General features: G+C 42.3%; 1 protein-coding gene across 1 annotated transcript in view; it reads left to right on the forward strand.

Annotated features, from left to right (window-relative positions):
• The window catches only part of LOC126197193 (odorant receptor 43a-like), a 108,416-nt gene that overhangs the window by 33,197 nt on the left and 51,991 nt on the right, over positions 1-23,228 (forward strand). The window contains exon 3 of the mRNA XM_049934626.1: positions 11,168-11,267. Coding sequence (XP_049790583.1) covers positions 11,168-11,267 — 100 coding nt within the window. The remainder of the gene's footprint in view (positions 1-11,167; positions 11,268-23,228) is intronic.

Consider the following 23,228-nt stretch of genomic DNA (forward strand, 5'->3'; position numbering starts at 1 on the left):
GTTCGAGAATTCATTACTTCGAGCTGGAAATAAAACGGCACTCCATGGAGTGGCGCCACACCACCTCTGCTACGAAGAAAAAGTTCAAAGCCGCACCCTCGGCCGGTAAAGTGATGGCGACGGTCTTCTGGGACTCTGAAGTTGTTAACGTTCTCAATCGTACTGCAGTGATCAACTCTGAAGAGTATTGTACTACACTCAGGAAATTGAAGAAATGGCATGAGCGTGTTCGCCACCACAAACATCCGAGTAAACATCTACTTCATGACGACAATGCAAGGCCTCACACAAGTCTGCACACCCGAGAGGAGCTCATAAAACTCGCTGGGCCGTCCTTCCTCATCCACACTACAGTTCAGATCTCGCACCTTGTGACTGCCATCTGTTTGACCCATTGAAGGATGCACTCGGAGGAGCAGTACATAGCTACGGTCGCAGGTTCGAATCCTGCCTCGGGCATGGATGTGTGTGATGTCCTTAGGTTAGTTAGGTTTAAGTAGCTCTAAGTTCTAGGGGACTGATGACCTCAGCTGTTAAGTCCCATAGTGCTCAGAGTCATTTGAACCCATTTTTTTACTTACCAGTCGTGGATCATTACTACGCTGAATTAGTAGAAGAGATTGTGAAACCCAAAGTGTTTGGTCGATGCTACAAGAGAGACGTTGTGCATCACGGAGAGGTTTAGTGTGAACATTCGGAGAGCATGTGTTCCAAGAATAGTCTGGCAACATATTACTTTTCCCACATACGTCGCGTCTGTCTCGGTAGCTCAGTTGTTAGCATGCGTGGCTAGTACGCGGAACACCTGGGTTTGTTTCCCAGTATCGATAGGGAATTTTACTAGATGGGAGGTCTGGAACGAGTTGCACTCAACCTCGTGATGTCAACTGAGAAGCTGGATAATGGTCGGGAGAGCGGTGCCCTGACCCTGCGACCCTCCGGGCCGCATCCAGTAACGCCATTGGCAGAGAATGACATGGCGGTCGGTCATGAGTGGTCCAAAAGGGTAGGAACTTTTTTTTTTCTTTTTACATACAGGGTGATTCTGCGGTGATGTTAGAAATTTTCAGGGCTGGTGGGGAAGGATAAATGTGTCAATTCGAGGTAAGGGACCCTGGTCCGATGACGACCTAGTCGAAATTTATGAGCGGAGATCATTTCATACCTCTGACCTTGGGATACACATATTGGAACTGTTGTTGCTAGGATTGTAGGGTAGAAAACTTTCAGAGTTAGTAGTATGGGCCAAACAAGACAAAAAGTCTAGTAAACATGGGCTGTAAAATACTGATACGGTCGTTGGCGACCTATCGATTGTCAACGCCGCTGGGAGTGTTTGGACCGGGTAACTGTGGGCGAAGGCCGCGCGCACGGAATGAAACTGCCTTCGTAAGTGGTGCGCAGGCGCGTAGCCGGCGTCTGGCTTACAGCAGAAACCTGCAGAAAGAGAGGGCGTGACTGATATGTGCCAGGCTGCTTGCTTGCTTTATACTTGAGGTTACTCGAGCAGGGCAACGAGTGTTGGAGCTGTCGGCCGAGCCGGGCAAGTGCACCGTAGTACACGGCAACCGGCGCCCGGACAGAGGAAGGCGTCTGGATGAGAGTGGTGGCCGCATCAACCTGAACACCGTGAGCTTAGCGGCTGTCTGCAGATCCATAATGAGTGAGCGCCAGCTAACTTTCCTGGTTCCTACGAAGTTAGTGTTCTTATGGTCTATTTAGATGCACTGCCAAGAGAGAGTAATTCAAGTGCCGCCTTGATGACTGTGTTTCGAAAACTTTGAGGAAAAGCTGCACGGTGGAGCTTACTGTTTCTTTCTATCTTCTTTTTTTCTCATCAGTTTAAGCAAAGTAGGAACTCAGCTCGCGTTTAAAGTAAAGCGACTTAATGGCTGATTTTCAAGTTTCACGAATGGATGGCCAGCCATTGCGACCGTCAGTTATCTCAATATTAAATTTTGCATTACTGTTTCCAAATGCATGCCACTGACATAATTCTCAGGTCATTCGCCTGTCACTGCGGACCGCGTAAAAAAAAAGAAAAGCTTGTTATACAATTGCCTTACCAGTGCTATTTTCTCTATTATAGTGATTAACTTGTGAGTATCCGTATTGTAAGACGCCATGGCACAAGGCGTGGCTCCCCGGCGTATTTTCCTGTGCATATGAGTTCAGTCTGGTACGCAGCCGCCACGAGCAAGCGCCCCCCCCCCCTCCCCCCCCCCCACCGATTTCTTTAGTCGTTGTTAATGTGACTTGATTAATTGTAGATCCTGTATTCGAGCGAAGGTCTTAGACCTGCCATATCATAAAGGGTACGACGTTGCATTTTGGGCAGTGACCTGGGTAAACTGTCAGTTGTTCGTAATTGAGTCACTTTGTGAATTACTGAAAATTAAGTGCATTACTTATGTCAGCTGCTCGTAAATATTTCTAACCAAGTCAGGCGTCGCTAAAAAACAATTCCCTTGTATTTGTCTTTGGTGTGATCATGTTTTAAGTAACTTCCTCAAAAGTCTACATCACTGCTGTTAAGTTTTTTTAATTCGTTTATTCATCGTTCAGGAAGTATTTCTTGCTGACAAAGGTTTAGAAGTTCATTCGTTCTATCTAAACTAAAACGTTTACTGGTATCAGCTGTTGAAAGATTTCTGAGGAATTTTACAATTGCAGTTGCTGCATTTATTTAAAAAATTTGGTCAAAGTAACTCTTCGTTTGTGTTGTTCAAGTAGCAATGTACGCGAGTATTTATTGTGACATCTAATAAATGACTATAAGCCGAAATCTTAGAGAAAATTCCCATTGGTTTGTCATCCAAAGATCCCTGTATGAAAGCCACCCTGTTCAAGTTCACTTAGTGCATAGTAAATACATACCTTAAGAGCTATGGGCACTTTTTCAGTGCGAAAGATTTTCCACAGTATCAAAGAGGAACAAATGCTCGGAGCTCATAAGGCATGCATTTCAGGGTCGACGTTTACTAGATATTTTTTCTTGGTTTGGTCCGTACTACCACCTCTGAAAGTTTCCCACCGTACAGTCTCAGCAAAAACAGTGCCAGTACATGATTTCTACTGTCACATATATAAGAACAATTTTCGCTTACAACTTTCGGCGCTTCAGTCTGGCACCGGGCTGCTGCTGCGGTGGCAGGTTCGAATCTTGCCTCGGGCATGGATGTGTGTGATGTCCTTACGTTAGGTTTGAGTAGTTCTAAGTCTAGGGGACTGATGACCTCAGATATTAAGTCCCATAGTGCTTAGAGCCATTTGAACAATTTTTTGTCTTTTTCGAACTAGAGCGTTGCCTCAAAGTGATACATTTACACTTCTCCACGTCCCTGCAAATTGTAATATCGTTAGGAAATCACGCCGTATGTCTTGCGAATTGACCACGACGAGAAAATCCGAGAAATTAGAGTTCACGCACAGATTAATCAACAGTTCCATTTTCCACGTACCATTCGCGAGTGGAGCTGGGAAGAAGAGAAATGATTGTGGTGCCTCAAGTACCGCTCCATGACACACCGTAACGGAGCTTGCAGACTACAGACGTCGATGCGCAAATTTCCTCCGCCACCTGGCATCGAACCGGTTCTACCAAGAAAGGTGTCGCATTGGTTGAGACACTGTTAAAACTGGCGTATGGCTATCCAGACTGAGGTTTCCCGTGATTTTGCCTTTTAGTTTAGGATTAATGCAGGCACGCTTCCTTTGAAAGTATTTACTTCGGCACCCTTTGCCAAGCCTAGCTTGTACTGTCTCTAATTTCCCTGTCGTCGACGGGGCGTCGAACGTTAATTTTTCTTCAACTTTTTAAAAAAAATTTCGTTTTGCAAAGGGGCTACCTACAAGGCGAGCTCAACAATATAAACATGCTTTAGCGGCCTATGCTACAGATCGTCGTTTGATTAAATTAAAATTACGTTGCAGGGAATTCAGTGGCTTTAACTGAAATATTGTACAGTTCCGTGTTTACTAACTATGAAACTGTATAGCAATTTGTGGATTTCAATGACATGTTTCAAGAGAAAGTTACAAGACCTATGAATATTCGCTGAATAGGTTAAGAAATGTTAAGGAAGAGTACAGAAAATCATCCATAACACAGAACGTCAACATAGAGCGTACAACATGGTTACTGGTATACCGCTTAAACAATCCCCTCTAATGTGCAAGACGAATTGGAGCGTACTGAACTACTTGGCAGATCACATCTGTGTGCCGGACTGGGACGGATCCAACACACAGTTTTAATCTGCGATGAAGTTCCAAAAGATTGCACAAACCGCTGAAGGCTTAAATATTCTGGAGCGAATTCTTCAGGTTGTTATACAAAATGATCATAAAACACTTTTTCAGAGAGTTATGTGCCGTAGTACAATGTCACTTGTCCATTAATCACCACAAGTAAAGATCACGTGTATATGCGGGATTGATTCCTGACCGGCCCGTGCAGTCCGGAGTGTCTTCATTTATTTAATGATATTTGTGTAGTATTTAAAGTTGCATTATAATTTTAAATAGCAAATTTTCCTAACAACAGCATAATTTTCCTTGTAATTTTGTTAGTTGAATGATGCGGAACTCTCTAGATGCTTTTGAACATGTCGATGTATGTGAGTGACGGTAAACAGTTTCGGCTCACCGCGTTGCTTTTAAGGTAAATTTCAGTCATTCAAACACAGGAGCGCATATCATTCACGGTGTCGTAATAGGCTCGGTGGGCTAATTTATTCATTAAGCTGCTTCCAATGAATTCCAGCCCACCCGAAGTGTGGTGATTTGCATGTTTCATATGGCATCATGTTGATGACAGCAAATGTCGGAGACAAGTGCTTTTACTGGTGATACAGGGCTGTTAAACTACATCGGTACGGACAATCGGATGCAAGTTAAAGGCTACATTCTAATTAATTTTCGTATTAAATTAAGTTCATTAAAATATTTATGACATTATCTACATTCATCATAGGAACATGTTTGAAAGAAAATAATTTTTATCGAACCACTGCAACCGAACGACATACTCGACCGTACATTGGGGTAATTTCGAATTTCAGGGGAACTTTAGCTACTTTTCCTTTCTCTAGTTATCCTGGTTCAATGAAATTACAGCAAATACACGGCCGGGAAAAATGCAACACGTCCAAGGACAAGGTCATTTTGTCGACAAGTGAGGTACATTGTAAGGAGTATATGACAAGATATTCAGGCCACATGAAACATACATGTCACAGTGAAGGGTGCCCAAACAGTCACACCAATACATAACGCATCCCCTCTCGCGACAACGCAGACGTCTATTCTCGCATGCAGTCTTAAGCTTACAACTTTCGGCGCTTCAGTCTGGCACCGGGCTGCTGCTGCGGTGGCAGGTTCGAATCTTGCCTCGGGCATGGATGTGTGTGATGTCCTTACGTTAGGTTTGAGTAGTTCTAAGTCTAGGGGACTGATGACCTCAGATATTAAGTCCCATAGTGCTTAGAGCCATTTGAACAATTTTTTGTCTTTTTCGAACTAGAGCGTTGCCTCAAAGTGATACATTTACACTTCTCCACGTCCCTGCAAATTGTAATATCGTTAGGAAATCACTTTTTCAGAGAGTTATGTGCCGTAGTACAATGTCACTTGTCCATTAATCACCACAAGTAAAGATCACGTGTATATGCGGGATTGATTCCTGACCGGCCCGTGCAGTCCGGAGTGTCTTCATTTATTTAATGATATTTGTGTAGTATTTAAAGTTGCATTATAATTTTAAATAGCAAATTTTCCTAACAACAGCATAATTTTCCTTGTAATTTTGTTAGTTGAATGATGCGGAACTCTCTAGATGCTTTTGAACATGTCGATGTATGTGAGTGACGGTAAACAGTTTCGGCTCACCGCGTTGCTTTTAAGGTAAATTTCAGTCATTCAAACACAGGAGCGCATATCATTCACGGTGTCGTAATAGGCTCGGTGGGCTAATTTATTCATTAAGCTGCTTCCAATGAATTCCAGCCCACCCGAAGTGTGGTGATTTGCATGTTTCATATGGCATCATGTTGATGACAGCAAATGTCGGAGACAAGTGCTTTTACTGGTGATACAGGGCTGTTAAACTACATCGGTACGGACAATCGGATGCAAGTTAAAGGCTACATTCTAATTAATTTTCGTATTAAATTAAGTTCATTAAAATATTTATGACATTATCTACATTCATCATAGGAACATGTTTGAAAGAAAATAATTTTTATCGAACCACTGCAACCGAACGACATACTCGACCGTACATTGGGGTAATTTCGAATTTCAGGGGAACTTTAGCTACTTTTCCTTTCTCTAGTTATCCTGGTTCAATGAAATTACAGCAAATACACGGCCGGGAAAAATGCAACACGTCCAAGGACAAGGTCATTTTGTCGACAAGTGAGGTACATTGTAAGGAGTATATGACAAGATATTCAGGCCACATGAAACATACATGTCACAGTGAAGGGTGCCCAAACAGTCACACCAATACATAACGCATCCCCTCTCGCGACAACGCAGACGTCTATTCTCGCATGCAGTCTTAAGCTTCTCACCATGGAGAACGAGAATTTCTCTCTTTCTCACGTAACGTAAAGTGTTCCATTGGCAAGCGATCTGTTGACCACACTGACCAGGGAACTTCTTGTACACCAGGAAGAGCACGTTGCGTAGCAATAGTCGTATGTGGACATGTGCTGTCCTGTCGAAGAAATGGCAGTAGCACGGGGTAACAGCCTGTCCAATCAAGTGGGCACTGTTTAATTTACCCTGGAGAAATGCCATATTTGACCACGAGCTGTATCTGATGGCCCCCACGCCATGAATCCAGGGATGGAACCTGTGTGTCGTGGGAGAATTGACTCTGTAATAGGCAGCTCACCAGGTCTACGCCATGAACGAGTACCTCCGTTACTCGCGTACAGTCATAGCAGGTTAATCACTGAAGACAACTCTCCAGTCAACTGTTTCACGTCACCAGAGTTGTCATACTTGCCGGTGTCATGGTGTCAGTCACAGCCTGGGAAGGGGCCCTCGTGACCTTAATTATGATGTAAGCAGACGGTTCCCAGTGGTCGCTGATGATACAGAAGGTGCAGAATGCGACCGCATTATGTTTTTGGATGAAGTTCGATCTGCCAGCGCTGCTTACACAACACGTCGATCTTGACGTGCGTCTGCACTACGCGTACGTCCAGGACCCAGTCTACAGATGTGGGCGTGTTCCAGAGATCACTGCTGAGAGCAGGACATACCACCAATACATTGTGTCCAACACGTGCAGCAACCATTTTTTTGTATGTCCATCCTTTTGACTGTAGGTCTTGGAGACCTACAACCGTCCTTATGATCTTATTTACTGTGTAGCTACCAGTTTCGGCGCTTCAATGCACCATCTTCAGGCCTTAGTTGACGCTGAATCGGTTGTCTCGATTCATATGTACGCTGCATCAATGGGCAACATAATTGGTTTATGAAAATTACCTGTAACTGTGATGTCAGCGCTCTAACCATCGACTACCAACTGCAATTGACACGTTAATGCCGTTAGATCCGTAAGAGTGCTTATGGTACACTGAAGAGCCAAAGAAACTGGTACACCTGCCAAATATCGTGTATGGCCCCCGCGAGCTCGCAGAAGTGCCGCAACCCGACGTGGCATGGACTCGACTAATGCCTGAGGTAGTGCTCGAGGGAAGTGACAACATGAATCCTGCAGAGCGGTCCATAAATCCGTAAGAGTACGAGGGGATGGAGGTCTGTTCTGAACAGCATGCTGCAAACCATGCCAGGTATGCTCGGTAATGTTTATGTCTGGGGAGTTTGGTGGCCAGCGGATGTGTTTGAATTCAGAACCGCAGTCCTGGAGCCACTCTGTAGTAATTCTGGACGTGTGGGGTGTCGCATTGTCCTGCTGGAATTGCCCAAGTCCGCCGGATTGCACAATGGATATGAATGGATGAGGTGATCAGATAGCATGCTTACGTACGTGTCACCGGTCAGAATTGTATTTAGACATGTCAGGGGCACATATAACTCCAACTGAACACTCTACACACCATTACACAGTCGCCACCAGCTTGAACAGGATCCATGGATTCATGAGATTGTCTCCATACCAGTACACGTCCATCCTTAGGCTCCGAAAGCCCATATCGATGATGTTTCGTTGAATGGTTCGCACGCTGACACTTGTTGATGAACCAGCATTGAGATCTGCTGCAATTTGCGGAAGGGTTGCGCTTCTGCCACGTTGAACAATTCTCTTCAGTTGTCGTTGGTCCCGTTGTGCAGGATTTTTTCCGGCCGCAGCGATATCGCAGATTTGATGTTTTACTGGATTTCTAATATTCACGGTACAGTCGTGGAATTGTCGTACGGGAAAATCCCAACTTCATCGCTAGCTCGTAGATGCTGTGTCTCATCACTCGTGCGTCGACTGTAACACCACGTTCAGACTCACTTAAGTCTTGCTGACCTGCCATTGTAGCAGCAGTAACCGATCTAGAAGTTCGCCAGACACTTGTTGTCTTATATAGGCTTTGCAGACCGCAGCGACGTAGTCTGTATGTTTAGTTATCTCTTTAATTGAATGTGCATGCCTACACTAGTTTCTTTGGCTCTTTAGTGTAATATAATGCTTAATGTATTTATTGCGTATTAGTGTTTTAAGCAGATGCTTTTCGCACAAGAAAGAGATGGATATGGTTTTTAAATGAACACACCGCACTATATGTTAATGAAATGAAGTCATTCACTAGGAAATGGCATAAAAGACCGAAACTTAGGTCGTAGTTAAATAACAACAATACAGTCATTTGGGGGTGTTTTCATTTTAAAATGTCTATATTATTGTGACTTTTGCTCAGCAACGTCAGAAACTGTCTAGATGGATGTGAAATATCATATGGGCAGGCATGTTAAAGTAGCTGTAGTATATTAGAGAAATTGTTTGTGCCATTAGATTGGCCACGTGTGTTTCAGGCTTTTTCAATAGCTGACATATTAAGAATGATATTTCATAACGTTTGTCCGTACACTGAAAAAATATTATTTCTTTTTCTTGATGTGTCACTACCTTGTGTATGACAAAACACTTTCGTGGTAGCTGCCTGCGATAGCAGCCAATACGTCGTTAGTTTTATCATATCACACACCCAGAAGAATTTGACTGAAATAATCTGCGGCTGTTCCTATGTTACCTTTTCACCAAAGATGGAAAGGACTCCTTCAACTTGAGAGCAATGCAGCGTGTGTGTTCAAGCGACTTCGGACGACCTAGCTGACAGGAAATTAACAAGAGAAATATCGAAGGCTTATATTGCAAAGACGGCCGCCTACTTAGTAACTAGGGTGGTAACGTGCTAGCCTCCCATGCAAGCGGGCCCGGATTCGATTCCGGCGGACTGCTCTAGGAATGGGTGTTGTGTTGTCCTTATCACCATTTCATCAGCTTCCCCCGCGCGCGCAAGTCGCCCAATGTTGTATTGACTGAAATAAGACGTGCACTTGGCGGCCGACCTACGGTGCGGTGCATGTTATGTCTTCCAGGTTAAGTCACAAAATCACATTGTGAATAAGGACTTTAAGATGAGGAGGCTTGCACCGCAAACTGTGCCACTGTTGTTATGACAATTGAAAGCTGATGGCTTAGCTCTGTGACAATGTCATCAGAAACGCCGTTTAGTGATTACGTATTTCGAATTTCAACACAAAAGGCTCACAATTATATCGACAACAAGCTGGTGCCGTGATTTGATTACGTAATTACGTTAATGACGAAACGAAAAGAGACGCTCGCTTAAAGCGTCAATTTAAAAATTAAAAAGGCATGAAAATATGCTTTGTGAGCCGAAGTGAATTAATTATTTATTTTCAGTTTTTTTTTTTTTTAATTTCGGTCGGGACTTCCAATATACTGAATTACGAAATGGTTCATTTTATACCTACTCATGCCTTAATCATGCTGTCTTGTGGTTCCATCAGTGAAATGTTCATATGCAGCAGTGTAACAAATTCGGATTTCTCTACACTGACAATTGACGATTATTTTAGTGCCACTACGTCGTGCGTTTCTTTATTGGTTATTCTCCTGGCTGAAGCTTACACAAGCTTGAAACATTTGAAAGAAAAGGTACATCATTAAATCACGTTAGTATCCTTTATAGAGCAGTGAGTCATCTTAAAGAATTGCAATAAAATGCTCGCCCGACCGTAAATTCGCGAGCACAACCTGTGCTCTTCTCGCAGTAATTTCAGAGCGCTATATCTGTAAAACCGTTTTACACCTCAGAAGGTATCTATCAGAATTTGTGATTCACCTACGATCAATCGACATCAAATCTCTCTGTCGATGTTGGAATTTACAAGTTTTTCCACAGCTTGATTTTTGTTGGACGGTTGCAAAGGCGCTTACTTTGGCTCCTCTGCATGAAAATTTCGTTTAACTGTGGAGTTGTAGCCTATTTGGCGTAGTCATCTGGTTCATTCTGAAGGCCAGTTCTTGACTTTCGTATGATGTTCTTGTACATTCGTATTTGACATTCGCCTCTCAATGCAGAGGTCAGGATTTCCAGCGTCTTCTAAATTTCATACTCGAAACGTGAGTCCCACGTTCATTCACGATTCACTCTTAGAAAGCAACAGCAACGATTGCATGAAACTCCTTCAGCGTGTAGCCAACTTATTTTGCTCTCTACAATCCTTACGTCGGACTTAACTCCTGAGAGAAGAAAGTCAATTGCTTGCCGGATGGTTCAAATGGCTCTGAGCACTATGGGACTTAACATCTATGGTCATCAGTCCCCTAGAACTTAGAACTACTTAAACCTAACTAACCTAAGGACAGCACACAACACCCTGTCATCACGAGGCAGAGAAAATCCCTGACCCCGCCGGGAATCGAACCCGGGAACCCGGGCGTGGGAAGCGAGAACGCTACCGCACGACCACGAGCTGCCACGACCACGAGCTTGCCGGAATCGTACATTCCACGCTACATACAAAATTCTCCTGAGCTAAGTGCTGTTTGTGTCAAACGTAAGTGGTGACAATCACAATTTGTCTGAATGTGTACAGTTTGTGGCACATATTTCGTCATTTAAAACTGAGGGAAAGCGTCGCAGTAACCATGCCTCTTCTGATGCAGGATGGTCGGCCTGCTGCAGACAATTATGGACTATTCAGTATCGGTACTGCTTCTCACCAACGTGCTGGATGTGTGCTTCTTAATATTCACCATGTCCGAGGTAAGAAACATTTAAGCATGCCCAACAAAGATGTCTCGTTTTTTTAATGTTAGTGTAAACCAACTTAAGTCATTAATAGTGTGCCACGCGGGGTAGCCGTGCGGTTTTAGGCGCATTGCCACACTGCGCGCGGCTCCCCCCGTCGGAGGTTCGAGTCCTCCCTCGGGCATGGTTGTGTATGTTGTCCTAACCGTAAGTTAGGTTAAGTAGTGTGTAAGTCTAGGGAACGATGACCACAGCAGTCTGGTGTCATAGCAACTTACCACAAATTTAAAAAAAAATTAATACTGTTGGTGATTAAACGATGTAATATTTAAGTAACACTGATTGCTGACTATGAGAACAGTTCTGAACAGTGTAAGGAAATAATGATTTTCAGGCAAATAACGAAATAAATATCTCCTAGTACCGCAATGGTAGTTTGTGTTCCTTATTCTGAAAAATAATAACGCCTTATTTACTGCCCATGCTAAACCAGCAACTCCAGTTTAAGGTTTAGCGCATTACGTTGCGGTACAGGATGATTAGTCAGACCAGGATCGACTTATTGCTGCGGACCGATGGACGTTGATGTGGAATAACGGCCAGCCTGAATGTGATTTTTAAGAGGTTTCCCCCATGCAGATGCTAGACTTATTTCTCACCTCCACTCGAAAATCACAAGGCGCTATCAGTTGAAGCACAGAAATACGCCGTAAAAAGATTACAAATGACACAGACGAACGGCGTAAACAAATCCATCCTGTCCCCGTTTCCAGGGTAAGCGATTATGTCCCAACAGGTACGGCATAACCACTACAGATTTGAAAAAAAAAAAAAAAAAAACCAGATTGGAATAGTATCCATCATGTGCAAGCTCCGACTCCCGGAAACAAGATTAGATCATCAGAAAAGGACAGATATTTGACCGTGTTTGGTTGTCTACTCACAACTTTTATGATGAAGCTTTCAGAAAAGTAGCAAGTGAATCTGAATTTCGGCATTGGAGATTACCATCCTGCTATCGTACGAAAGGGTCCGACAAGGCGGGATAAAACAGAGGAAAGTGACAAGGATGTGAGTACCAAAATCAGCTTTTGGTACAATTTTTCTCATTTAGCTTACGTCTTCTGCCCACCGTGGTCTTACGTACACACAGCTCACCTAACCGCAAATTTTTCGTTAACAATCCAAAACCACAAAAAGTAGTAAATGGATTTACACATACGTTAAAAGAAAGAATAAGTTATCATTTATAATTTCCATTCTTTTGTTGTTTTAATCATGTGCATGAAGTTTCAAACAAAAATTTATTTTCAAAACCTGACTCATCAAGAGGACATTCCGTTCAAATTTTTCCCGCTCTATAAACTATTATTTTATCTTAACGATGAGGTGAAATTTTATTTCACTAGAAGTCACAACAGTAAGTCTAGCAAGAAGAATTTCCATTTTGTTAGGTTATGTTGCATTTAATTTACCCCAGGAAGAAGTACTCCTTTACTTAAGTAACTGCATTTCTACAGGAAAACAGATAAATAGAGTTAATTGATTGAAAGGGAATGTAGTGACATTACATACCGGCATTTTTATTTTTGTTTAAAGAAAAGATAGAATGCAATATGTGATCGGTGGTTCCGCAGGCGTTCGCTTGTTGAGCATTCTCTTCGAAATGGGCTGTGCAGAACACTGATGCATACCCCTATTTACAGTAAGTGTTTATGTTTCCAAAACAACCGCAACGTATTAGACTCTTTCAAAACATTAATTTATACGAATGCGTAGCGGTCTAAATTTGCTGTTACACGTTTTTTATCGCACATGTCTCACAGAAGTGCTCGTGTATTATTGATTTATGACGCGTGTAGAGATTATAAATTTCCTAGTGACAATACCTGTAATTTTATGCGTATGGATGAAACAAGTGCCCACTACGTATATACTGTATTTCTGCTCTAATCTACAAAACTGCAAAAGCATCTATTCGTCCAATTGCGGGACTTAGAATAACTTTACAGCTGAATTATTGTCCCTCTAAATTACAACTACACAGTAAAATACGACTTTGCTCTGTTTAAACTCTCCTTATACAGGGTGTAAATTTTAAGTTGACAAACCAAAATAACTCGAAAAATAAGTTTCACACGAAAAAAATGTGTAGAATCCAAAGCTGATTATTTTCGAGGGGGACATCTGCTGGTGCTAAAATTAGCCCACCACCCCAGCCCCTTCGCGTTGGGGCGGGAGGTCACTTTAAAATTTTGAGTCGCTAAAACTAAAATTCTCCCTCTTTCCCGATAGGGTGGGGTTTGAGATAGAGGAATTAGAGTTTTACAAATGTTGACCCAAATACTGTAATTAATTTTTTCCGCAAATTCGGATAAGTTTTGTTTGTTGAGTGGTCATGAGGCCACACAACTCTTGATTATCAAACAAATCATCTGACTAGCTAACTAACTAATCAAACATCCTACTTTTTATTTATCCGTAACTATTTTCTATGCAAAAATGAGAACATGGATTTTCTTGAGCTACAGCGCCAACTACGAAGAATCAAAACAAATGTTTAAGACGAAATGTATGTAGCTTTTTATGTAGAATCTGGCTGTGCTATAAAAAATGGGGGTTCCCGTTTGAAATTTTAAAGTTGCCTCCCGCCCCACGCTTTGTATTCTACACATTTTTTCGTGTGAAGCTTATTTTTCGAGTTATTCTGGTTTACCAACTTAAGGTTTACACCCTGTATACTAAATTGCGTTTCACACAGGTTTATTGTGGACCCATCGACAAATAGAAAATTATCAACGCTTTCTTCACCTACATCTACATCTATACTCTGCAAGCCACCTCACGGTATGCGGAGGAGAATACTTTGTGCAGCGGCCGGCCGAAGTGGCCGTGCGGTTAAAGGCGCTGCAGTCTGGAACCGCAAGACCGCTACGGTCGCAGGTTCGAATCCTGCCTCGGGCATGGATGTTTGTGATGTCCTTAGGTTAGTTAGGTTTAACTAGTTCTAAGTTCTAGGGGACTAATGACCTCAGCAGTTGAGTCCCATAGTGCTCAGAGCCATTTGAACCATTTGAACTTTGTGCAGCCCCCTTTTCCTGTTCCCATCTTGAATGGTTCACGGGAACAAATATTACCGTCTAGCCTCTATGTGAGATCGCATATCACTGATTTTGTTTATATTGGTTGACTCTTCCAGGAAGGTACGCTCCCGAAACTTTGACAGTAAATCAAATCATTTTGCAGAAAGCCTCTCTTGCAGCGTTTGCCACTGGATTTGACTGAGCATCTCCGTAACGTTTTCACGCTTACTATACGAACCTGTAACGAAACGTACTGCTCTTCCTTGGATGTGCCCTATTTGTCCAATCGATCCTATCTGATACGGATCCAAGACTGACGAGAAATATTCAAGTATTGGTAGGACAAGTGTTTCGTAAGCTACCTCCTTTGTTGATGGACTTTCCTGAGGATTCTTCCAATGAGTCTCAGTCTGGCATCTGCCTTTGTGGGGTGGTCTCGCTTGCAATCGCTCTGTATGCAATCATACAATAATGGGTCTTTCTATCTATATGCACGCAGTATGTAACTTTTCTTTCTGTTGAGGGTCCATTGCCAGTTCCTGCGCCAACCACCGATAGTCAGCAGATCTTCCTGCATTTCGCTACAGTTTTCTTGCGTTGCGACCTCTCTGTGTGCACTGACCAGCCAGAACATTACGATCACCGTCCTACTATCAACATAAACACGCCAGGCGACAGAAACGTCACCTGGCGAGGAGTGACTCCTACACGTCATGGGTTTGAGCGGCCACCCCTCATTACGCATGTCAGACGTCGTACGCTGGACAGACTGGTAAAACTGGACGTGTTTGAACTTTTGTGGAACTAATATCAGGCTTTAATGCTGGACAGTGTACAAGTGTGTCAGAACACACAGTACACCGTAACGATGGGCCTTCGCAGCAGACGACCCATGTATGTGCCAATGTTAACACCACGACACCGGTAACTTCGACTGAAATGGGCACGTGACCGTCGACTCTGGACGTCGGCGCCGTGGCGGTGTTGCATGGTCTGACGAATCGCGACACCTTCTCCATCATGCCGATTGGAGGGCGTGAATCCATAGTCTTCCAGGGGAACAACCGCTAGGCATCTCTACTGCGGGACGGAGACAAGCTGGCGGCGGCTCCTTTATGCTCTGGGGAACATTCACGTGGGCATCCATGTGTCCAGTGGAGCTCGTGCATGGCACCATGCCGGCCAAGGAGTATTGCAGACCACATACACCTCTTCATGGCAATTATGTTTCCAAATGGCAGCGGTATTTTTCAGCAACGTAACGCGCCATATCACAAGGCCAGGAATGTGACGGAGTGGTTCGAAGAATACAGTGGCGAGTTCCAATTTAGGTGCTGGCCCCCCCAACTAGGTGGATCTGAACCAGATCTAACACATCTGGAATGTGAATGAACGTGGCGATAGAGCTCATCGAGCACTTCCCTGGAATTTACGGGAATTGGTTGACTTGTGTGTGCACATGCGGTGCCAATTCTCTCCAGCGACCTACCAAGGTCTCATTGCTTCCATGACACGACGTGTTGCCGCTTTTATCCATGACAAAGCCTGCCTCTCTCTCTCTCTCTCTCTCTCTCTCTCTCTCTCTCTCTCTCTCTCTCTATATATATATATATATATATATATATATATATATATATATATAGAGAGAGAGAGAGAGTTATTTTTGTTGATTTTGGTAGTACTGTCGTTTTACGTTGATGACGCATGCTTTGTTTATTTTTTGTTATACCTTTGCAATTTTCAAGCGGCTAGGTTAGTTTCGTTAGCGCTGCCGTGCTGTTAATCATGGCTGCTCCGCTGTCTATTTTTACCAAAGAAGAGCAACGTTCAGCGATCCGTTTTTGGTGGTCAGAAGGCGTATCAGGGGCCGAAATTCCTCGAAGACCTTCAGTGCAGTACGGGAACAGTGTTTTGCCACAACGGAGTGTCTACGAATGGATTGAAAAATTCCAAAATGGTCGCACAAGTGTCACGCACGATGAGGGAGCCATACGACCGATTGCTGCCACAAATGGAGAAACCATTGAGCGTTCACGTGAAATGAATCTGTTACACAGGCGATTAACTATTGATGAAGTGGCATATCGTCTGAAAATTAGTCACGGTTCTGCATACGAAATTATCCACAACAGACTTGGGTTTCGTAAAGTTTGTGCAAGATGGGTCCCAAAACAACTCACACAGTTGCATAAACAAACGCGCTTGGATATCTGCAAAAAACATTTGGATCGCTATAGTAACGAAGGGGACAACATCTAAGACAGGATCATTACTAGTGACGAAACATTGATCCATCATTACGAGCCGGAGAGGAAACAGCAGAGTGTGGAATGGAAACATCCAAATTCACCGTGCAAGAAAATGTTCAAGACCCAGCTGTCCGCCGGAAAACTGATGATTACGGGTATTTGGGACGCACTAGGTCCAGTACTGGAACATTATGGGAAAGGGGCACAACAATAAACAGTGTACGTTACATGAGATGCTTACTGCCAGGCTAAAGCCTGGAATTCGAAGCAAACGCCGAGGATTCTTGTTAAAAGGTGTGTTGTTACACGACAATGACCGCCCGCATACTGCTGCCCATACCGCTGAAACGCTCCAGAAACTCAAATTTCGAGTACTGGATCATCCTACATACAGTCCGATCTTGCACCTTCTATCACTTGTTTGGTCCACTCAAACAGGCATTAAGGGGCCATCGATTTGCCTCGGACGAAGCAATGAAAGAACACATTCTATATCATTTTGTACGTTTTTCTTGAATAACTCGAAAACCGCTCCCTCCAGCGAAAACGCATCGCAGTACAAAATTAAACTTATTATATTTCCTACAAAAAAGGTCGTATACATTTTTTCCCTCTAGAATTAATGGTTTGTGCGAAGAGAGCTCGAGAATGTTGAAAAACAAGGTCGGCGCGCGTGCCCTGTAGCTTACTTAGTTTTTGTACGCCAACTTGAGGTAGTATCCCGACTTGATAGACCACAAGTGTCCCGCATTGTACTGTTCGTCTCATCTTACTACCTCAATATGCTACCTGAAATTGGCTTACAAAAACTACGTAATCTAAAGCGCATGCGCGTCGAGCGAGTTTTCCAACATTAATGCGATCTCTTCGCACAAACCATTAGTTCTAGAGGAAAAAATGAATAGGACCTATTTTGAAGGAAATTTAATAAAGTGTAATTTTTTACTGCGACACGCGTTCACTGGAGGGAGCGGTTTTCGAGTTATTCAAGAAAAACGTACAAAAGTGATATTAATTTGTGTTCTATCTCGGAAACCATTCGAAACAGGGTAAGTCCATAGGAAGTTTTTTGTTCAGAATCACTAATACTATCACTCCTCGAAGCATGTACCTTTCCTCCTGTCTCAGAGAGAGACAGAGAGAGAGAGAGAGAGAGAGAGAGAGAGAGACACACACACACACACACACACACACACACACACACACATAGAGAGAGAGAGAGAGAGAGAGAGAGAGAGAGAGAGAGAGAGTGAAAAATAACGGTTCTATAACACTCATTTGGGGTGCACCCGAAGATGCTTCTGTGACTTCTGTGTCTGAAGAATTCTCTCCATTGAGAATGATATGCTGTGATCTATTTTGTAGTAAGTCTTCAGTCCAGTCACACTGTTGCTCCGATATTCCACACAATCGTATTTTGTTCATTAGGAAGCAGTGTAGAAATGCTTCCATCCAGTGATCACCGCACACGGTATCTATGTATTTACGGATATCCTGGACGAACAGGGATAGCTGCGTTTTCACACATATATTGCTTTTGGAACCCATCTTGAGTCCTATGGAGAAAATTCCGAAGCTCCACAAGAGTCAAAATGTGCATGCATAAAAGATGTTCCAGAATTCTGTAATAGACAGACGCCAGAGACTTTTCTTTTTTTGCCATTGCGGTTCGTATTAGTGGGGTACTTAAACTGGAATCATTAATTTGGCCCTGTAATATCCAGGTCCCATCTCCTTAAATTCCCACCTTTTTGCAGTTTCTTCAGTTTTAATCTACAGTTCATAACCAATAGATTGTGGTCAGAGTCCACATCTGCCCCTGGAAATGTCTTACAATTTAAAACCTGGTTCCTAAATCTCTGTCTTACCATTATATAATCTATCTGATACCTTCTAGTATCTCCAGGATTCTTCCATGTATACAACCTTCTTTTATGATTCTTGAACCAAGTGTTAGCAATGATTAAGTTATGCTCTGTGCAAAATTCTACCAGACGGCTTCCTCTTTCATTTCTCTCCCCCAATCCATATTCCTCCACTACGTTTCCTTCTCTCCCTTTTCCTACTTTCGAATTCCAGTCACCCATGACTATTAAATTTTCGTCTCCTTTCACTATCTGAATAATTTCTTTTATTTCATCATACATTTCATCAATTTCTTCATCATCTGCAGAGCTAGTTGGCATATAAACTTGTACTACTGTAGTAGGCATGGGCTTCGTGTCTATCTTGGCCACTATAATACGTTCACTATGCTGTTTATAGTAGCTTACCCGCACTCCTATTTTTTTTATTCATTATTAAACCTACTCCTGCATTACCCCTATTTGATTTTGTATTTATAACACTGTATTCACCTGACCAAAATTCTTGTTCCTCCTGCCACCGAACTTCACTAATTCCCACTATATCTAACTTCAACCTATCCATTTCCCTTTTTAAGTTTTCTTACCTACCTGCCTTCGATATTTCCCACCAACTTACAATATTTACAGTTTAATAACAATCAGTTATATACATTCACAAATAAATACTCTGCTACATCCATTACATATTAAATATAGTTTCTGTAATAATGCTTACAGATTCAGAATTGGGGGTACAGTTCAATTTATCGACGGATACTGAACGGCGAAAAATTTTGGATGGTGCAGAAGATATTTTATGTGCGTTTTCGGTGTTACAAGTGCTACTCTGAGATGAAGAGATTGGTAAAAGACAGGAATTCGTAGTGGGCCGCATCAAACTAATCGGAATACTGATGAATAAACAAAATCGAGTGATGTAGTAGCAGGGCGCGGTTCCTGTTAACACATGGTCTGATCAGTGGCTGAGTAGGGGTCAACCAGTTAGCACAATGACTGCAACGTGAGGCGGGGGTCAGAAGTTAGTCGTAATGTTATTAAACTGTTGTTGACATCAATGACAGGGAGTGAAAAGGATTATCAGGTGCTACAACAGTACAGAGAAGAAGAGGAAGATGTTTGTCATAGGTAAGCTATGAGTGTAGTAGTGACCAGCAACAGATTTATCAGTAATTACTGCCCTGAACACTCGAAACGACTCAAGGTAGTGGTTGACCAGCTACGTGTGAAATATTGTCAGATTTGCTACGTCGTGTTGTGCTACAACAGAAAAAATTGTTTGAACCCTTTCAGTATCACGTTCAATGGCAATATCAAGGAGGAAAGTGCATTTTCAGATAGAGGTCTGTACGAAGGATACTTTTTTAACTACAATTTTAACTTATAACTCTATAACTGGTCACTAAAGACGAGTGATTACGTCTTGTTTATCGCCAGGATAAGTTAAGTTCCAACTTTAGTATGTAATATCTCAGGTGCTTCCCCCCCTTCCACAATTATTTAATAATTATAGAACATATTAGCTCTGAATCATAATGACACGTTTATTATAAATAAATTATAACACTTTAAAAAGTTTCGCAACGATTTAGTTCATTACAAACGGTGTGTCATAATGGCAGGAAATGACATCAACAAACGAGTACAGCGAATCCCAGTCTCGGTTAATACCAGGGCTATCCGTCAATAACATATTCATTTGTTTCCTTTTCGACGAGCATGCAAAAAAAAAATCTACTCACATAATGAGTCATAGCAGACAAACATGCTGCAATTCAGCGACCTTAAATTATTTCGGAATTGCGGGAAAAAAATCCTGACAGCAGTGGGCGCGGAGTAAACATCACAAGCCTGCCGTAGCTCGTCATTCATCTACTACCGCTGTCGTCCATTCATTCACGTTTTTAGTGACCATTGGTCTTGTTTCGATTAGTATTTTCTGGACTGGAATTTTCTCAAACGCCCTGTCATTCGATCCCCGGTCTGTCAGAAAATCATGTCCTAAAAACACACACAGAAGGTCGTCTTCAACTGTCATTACAATAGTCATACCTGTGTAAACTAATAATAAATTTGTAAAACTGGCGTGTCTGTATGCCTGCTTGAACACGCTTCTCAAAAGCTATTGGGTTTTCACATGTAACTTGAGCGGACCTTAGGGAACCGTGCAGGCTTTATTTAATCACAGTGTGATAGCGTAAAAAAATATCTAAAACCATCGTATCAGTCTGTTTGTCTGAAAACGCTATCTATTTCATGAGGTTTCGATACATAACTTGAAAATAGCTACGGGCACCGTGTAGGCTTCAATTCATGAAAACTGGATCACAGAAAAAGAAAGATACTGTAATTGAAAATTTTCTCCGTTCTAATATTATAAACGTGAAAGTGACTCTGTCTGTTACGTTTTCACAACTAAACTGCTGAGTAGATTTCGTTGAAATTTAGTATAGAGATAGCTTGATCCTTGAGGAAGAATATTGGCTACTTATGAAGTGTGTAGTACAAGATACTTAATGATTTGAGGAATATTACATAATTTAGAGTAAAATATTTCCTCTTTTTTCAAAAAGCTATTTACTCTGACTTTTGACATTTATCATGTTTGTGAAAATGTTTTTATTGGTTGGTATGTGATACATGGTGCAATTCAGTGTAACGAATACAATGTTTGTAAAACCTTCAATACGTTTAATTCATACTTTCACGATATTTGTTGTGTAATGTACAAAAAAAAAAAAATGGTTCAAATGGCTCTAAGCACTATGGGACTCAACTTCTGAGGTCATTAGTCCCCTAGAACTTAGAACTACTTAAACCTAACTAACCTAAGGACATCACACACATCCATGCCCGAGGCAGGATTCGAACCTGCGACCGTAGCAGTCGCACGGTTCCGGACTGCGCGCCTAGAACCGCGAGACCACCGCGGCCGGCTGTAATGTACATGTTGTATAATGTATAGCTACTTCATCAACAGGTTGCAGTGATGTGTACTACTGCAAATATCCTTCTGTACGCACTGTCAGACATCGATGCTACGCATGCCCATGTATCGTGCGTTGAGATAGCTTGGGAAGGGGGAGAGTGGGGCGCACATCACGGGCTGGCACACACGTGATGGCAACTGATGTTACAGCACGTACAGTAGCATATTTACTCACAGTCACTCATTATCACAAAACTATTGATATCCGAACGCAACCGAGGGTAACCGCTAGTTATAGACTACATATCTTGTTCTCAGTAATGAAACATCATCTTACAGCAATCTAATCATATTCGTTTTGAACTTCATTTTACTTAATGAGATTATACGAAACATTTTTACAAGATGAGTAAAATATAAACTGTATATACGGTCTATATGCCTTGAAAATTATTTCAGATTTCAAATTAACAAAAATTCCGAGTAACAATTAAAAAATTTCACATTTAGTTCCCAGAGAACAGGGCTATCACATTGTCCTGCAAAGCAGTTAATATTTACTGAAATTGGTGACACTTTTGCAGTCGTGTGGCATGAGCTGCTCCCCATCACAAGATACGTTAACAGTTCGTAGTATGTGTCTGACCGCACGTCACGTTTCAATTAGTCACAAGTGAATTCATTCCTTCTTCAGCACGAAACAGTAGGTAAGATCAGTACGCCAGTTCAAACTATAACGCTCACTCAGTGCAGTGTGTTTTTACAGCGCAGGAGTGATGTTCGCACCTTTCATCTCGGAAAACAATGTTATCATCATCACAGCTTCCTCACTTGTGTCTTTGCACCAGTTCACGGTCCAGATTGCATGAGTAGACAGCGCAGTTGTTAATTATTGTGTTCAACTATTTTCTTTTCACTGCACAGTAATCCCAATGAGCTAAGATTCTGTATCAAAGCAAAGCAACAGCTTATCTCATTGGCAAGTAAAAGATGTTAGGGCACTTTCGTGGAAGATCCTCAGGAATAAAGCTGATTATTTGTCCTGTTAATGATATAATCATTCCATAAAAAACGCAACCTTCGTTAAATACGCTAATATATATACCTAATACTACATTCTCATTACTGTATTGACAATAGTCGTACAAATAGAAATGTTTTGTTATTTTACAGTTCGACCTAGTTAGATGTTCAGAGATGTCAGGCCATTTTCTAAACATGTTAGTGATGTTCATCTGCATTAGACCGAATCAGACGAAAGCAGATATGTAAATCAACTACGTGCAAGACTGTGGTAAACTCTTTTCGTGCTAAATATGGCTGTCTGAACTTAATCATAGAATAAAGGCTTTCGCAACCGGATGACATAGCTGCTGGTAAACCTTTCGGGATGTGAGGTCGTGGTCCACGAAACTCTTCTCTTACCGACGTTTCGTCCAGGACTGCGCTGGACATCCTCAGAGGCGCTCATCCGCTGAGTCTTGCCGACTGACCGGTCGGACGTCCGAGAGCGACTTATACAGGGTGGTCCACTGATTGTGACCGGGCCAAATATCTCACGAAATAAGCATCAAACGAAAAAACTACAAAGAACGAAGCGCGTCTAGCTTGAAAGGGGAAACCAGATGGCGCTATAGTTGGCTTGTTAGATTGCGCTGCCATAGGTCAAATGGATATCAACTGCGTTTTTTTAAGTAAGAACCTCCATTTTTTTATTACATATTCGTGTAGTACGTAAAGAAATATGAATGTTTTAGTCGGACCACTTTTCTCGCTTTGTGATAGATGGCGCTGTAATAGTCACAAACGTATAAGTACGTCGTATCACGTAACGTTCCTCCAGTGCGGAC

This window comes from Schistocerca nitens, chromosome 1 (genome assembly GCF_023898315.1).
Source record: "Schistocerca nitens isolate TAMUIC-IGC-003100 chromosome 1, iqSchNite1.1, whole genome shotgun sequence".
Lineage (NCBI taxonomy): Eukaryota > Metazoa > Arthropoda > Insecta > Orthoptera > Acrididae > Schistocerca > Schistocerca nitens.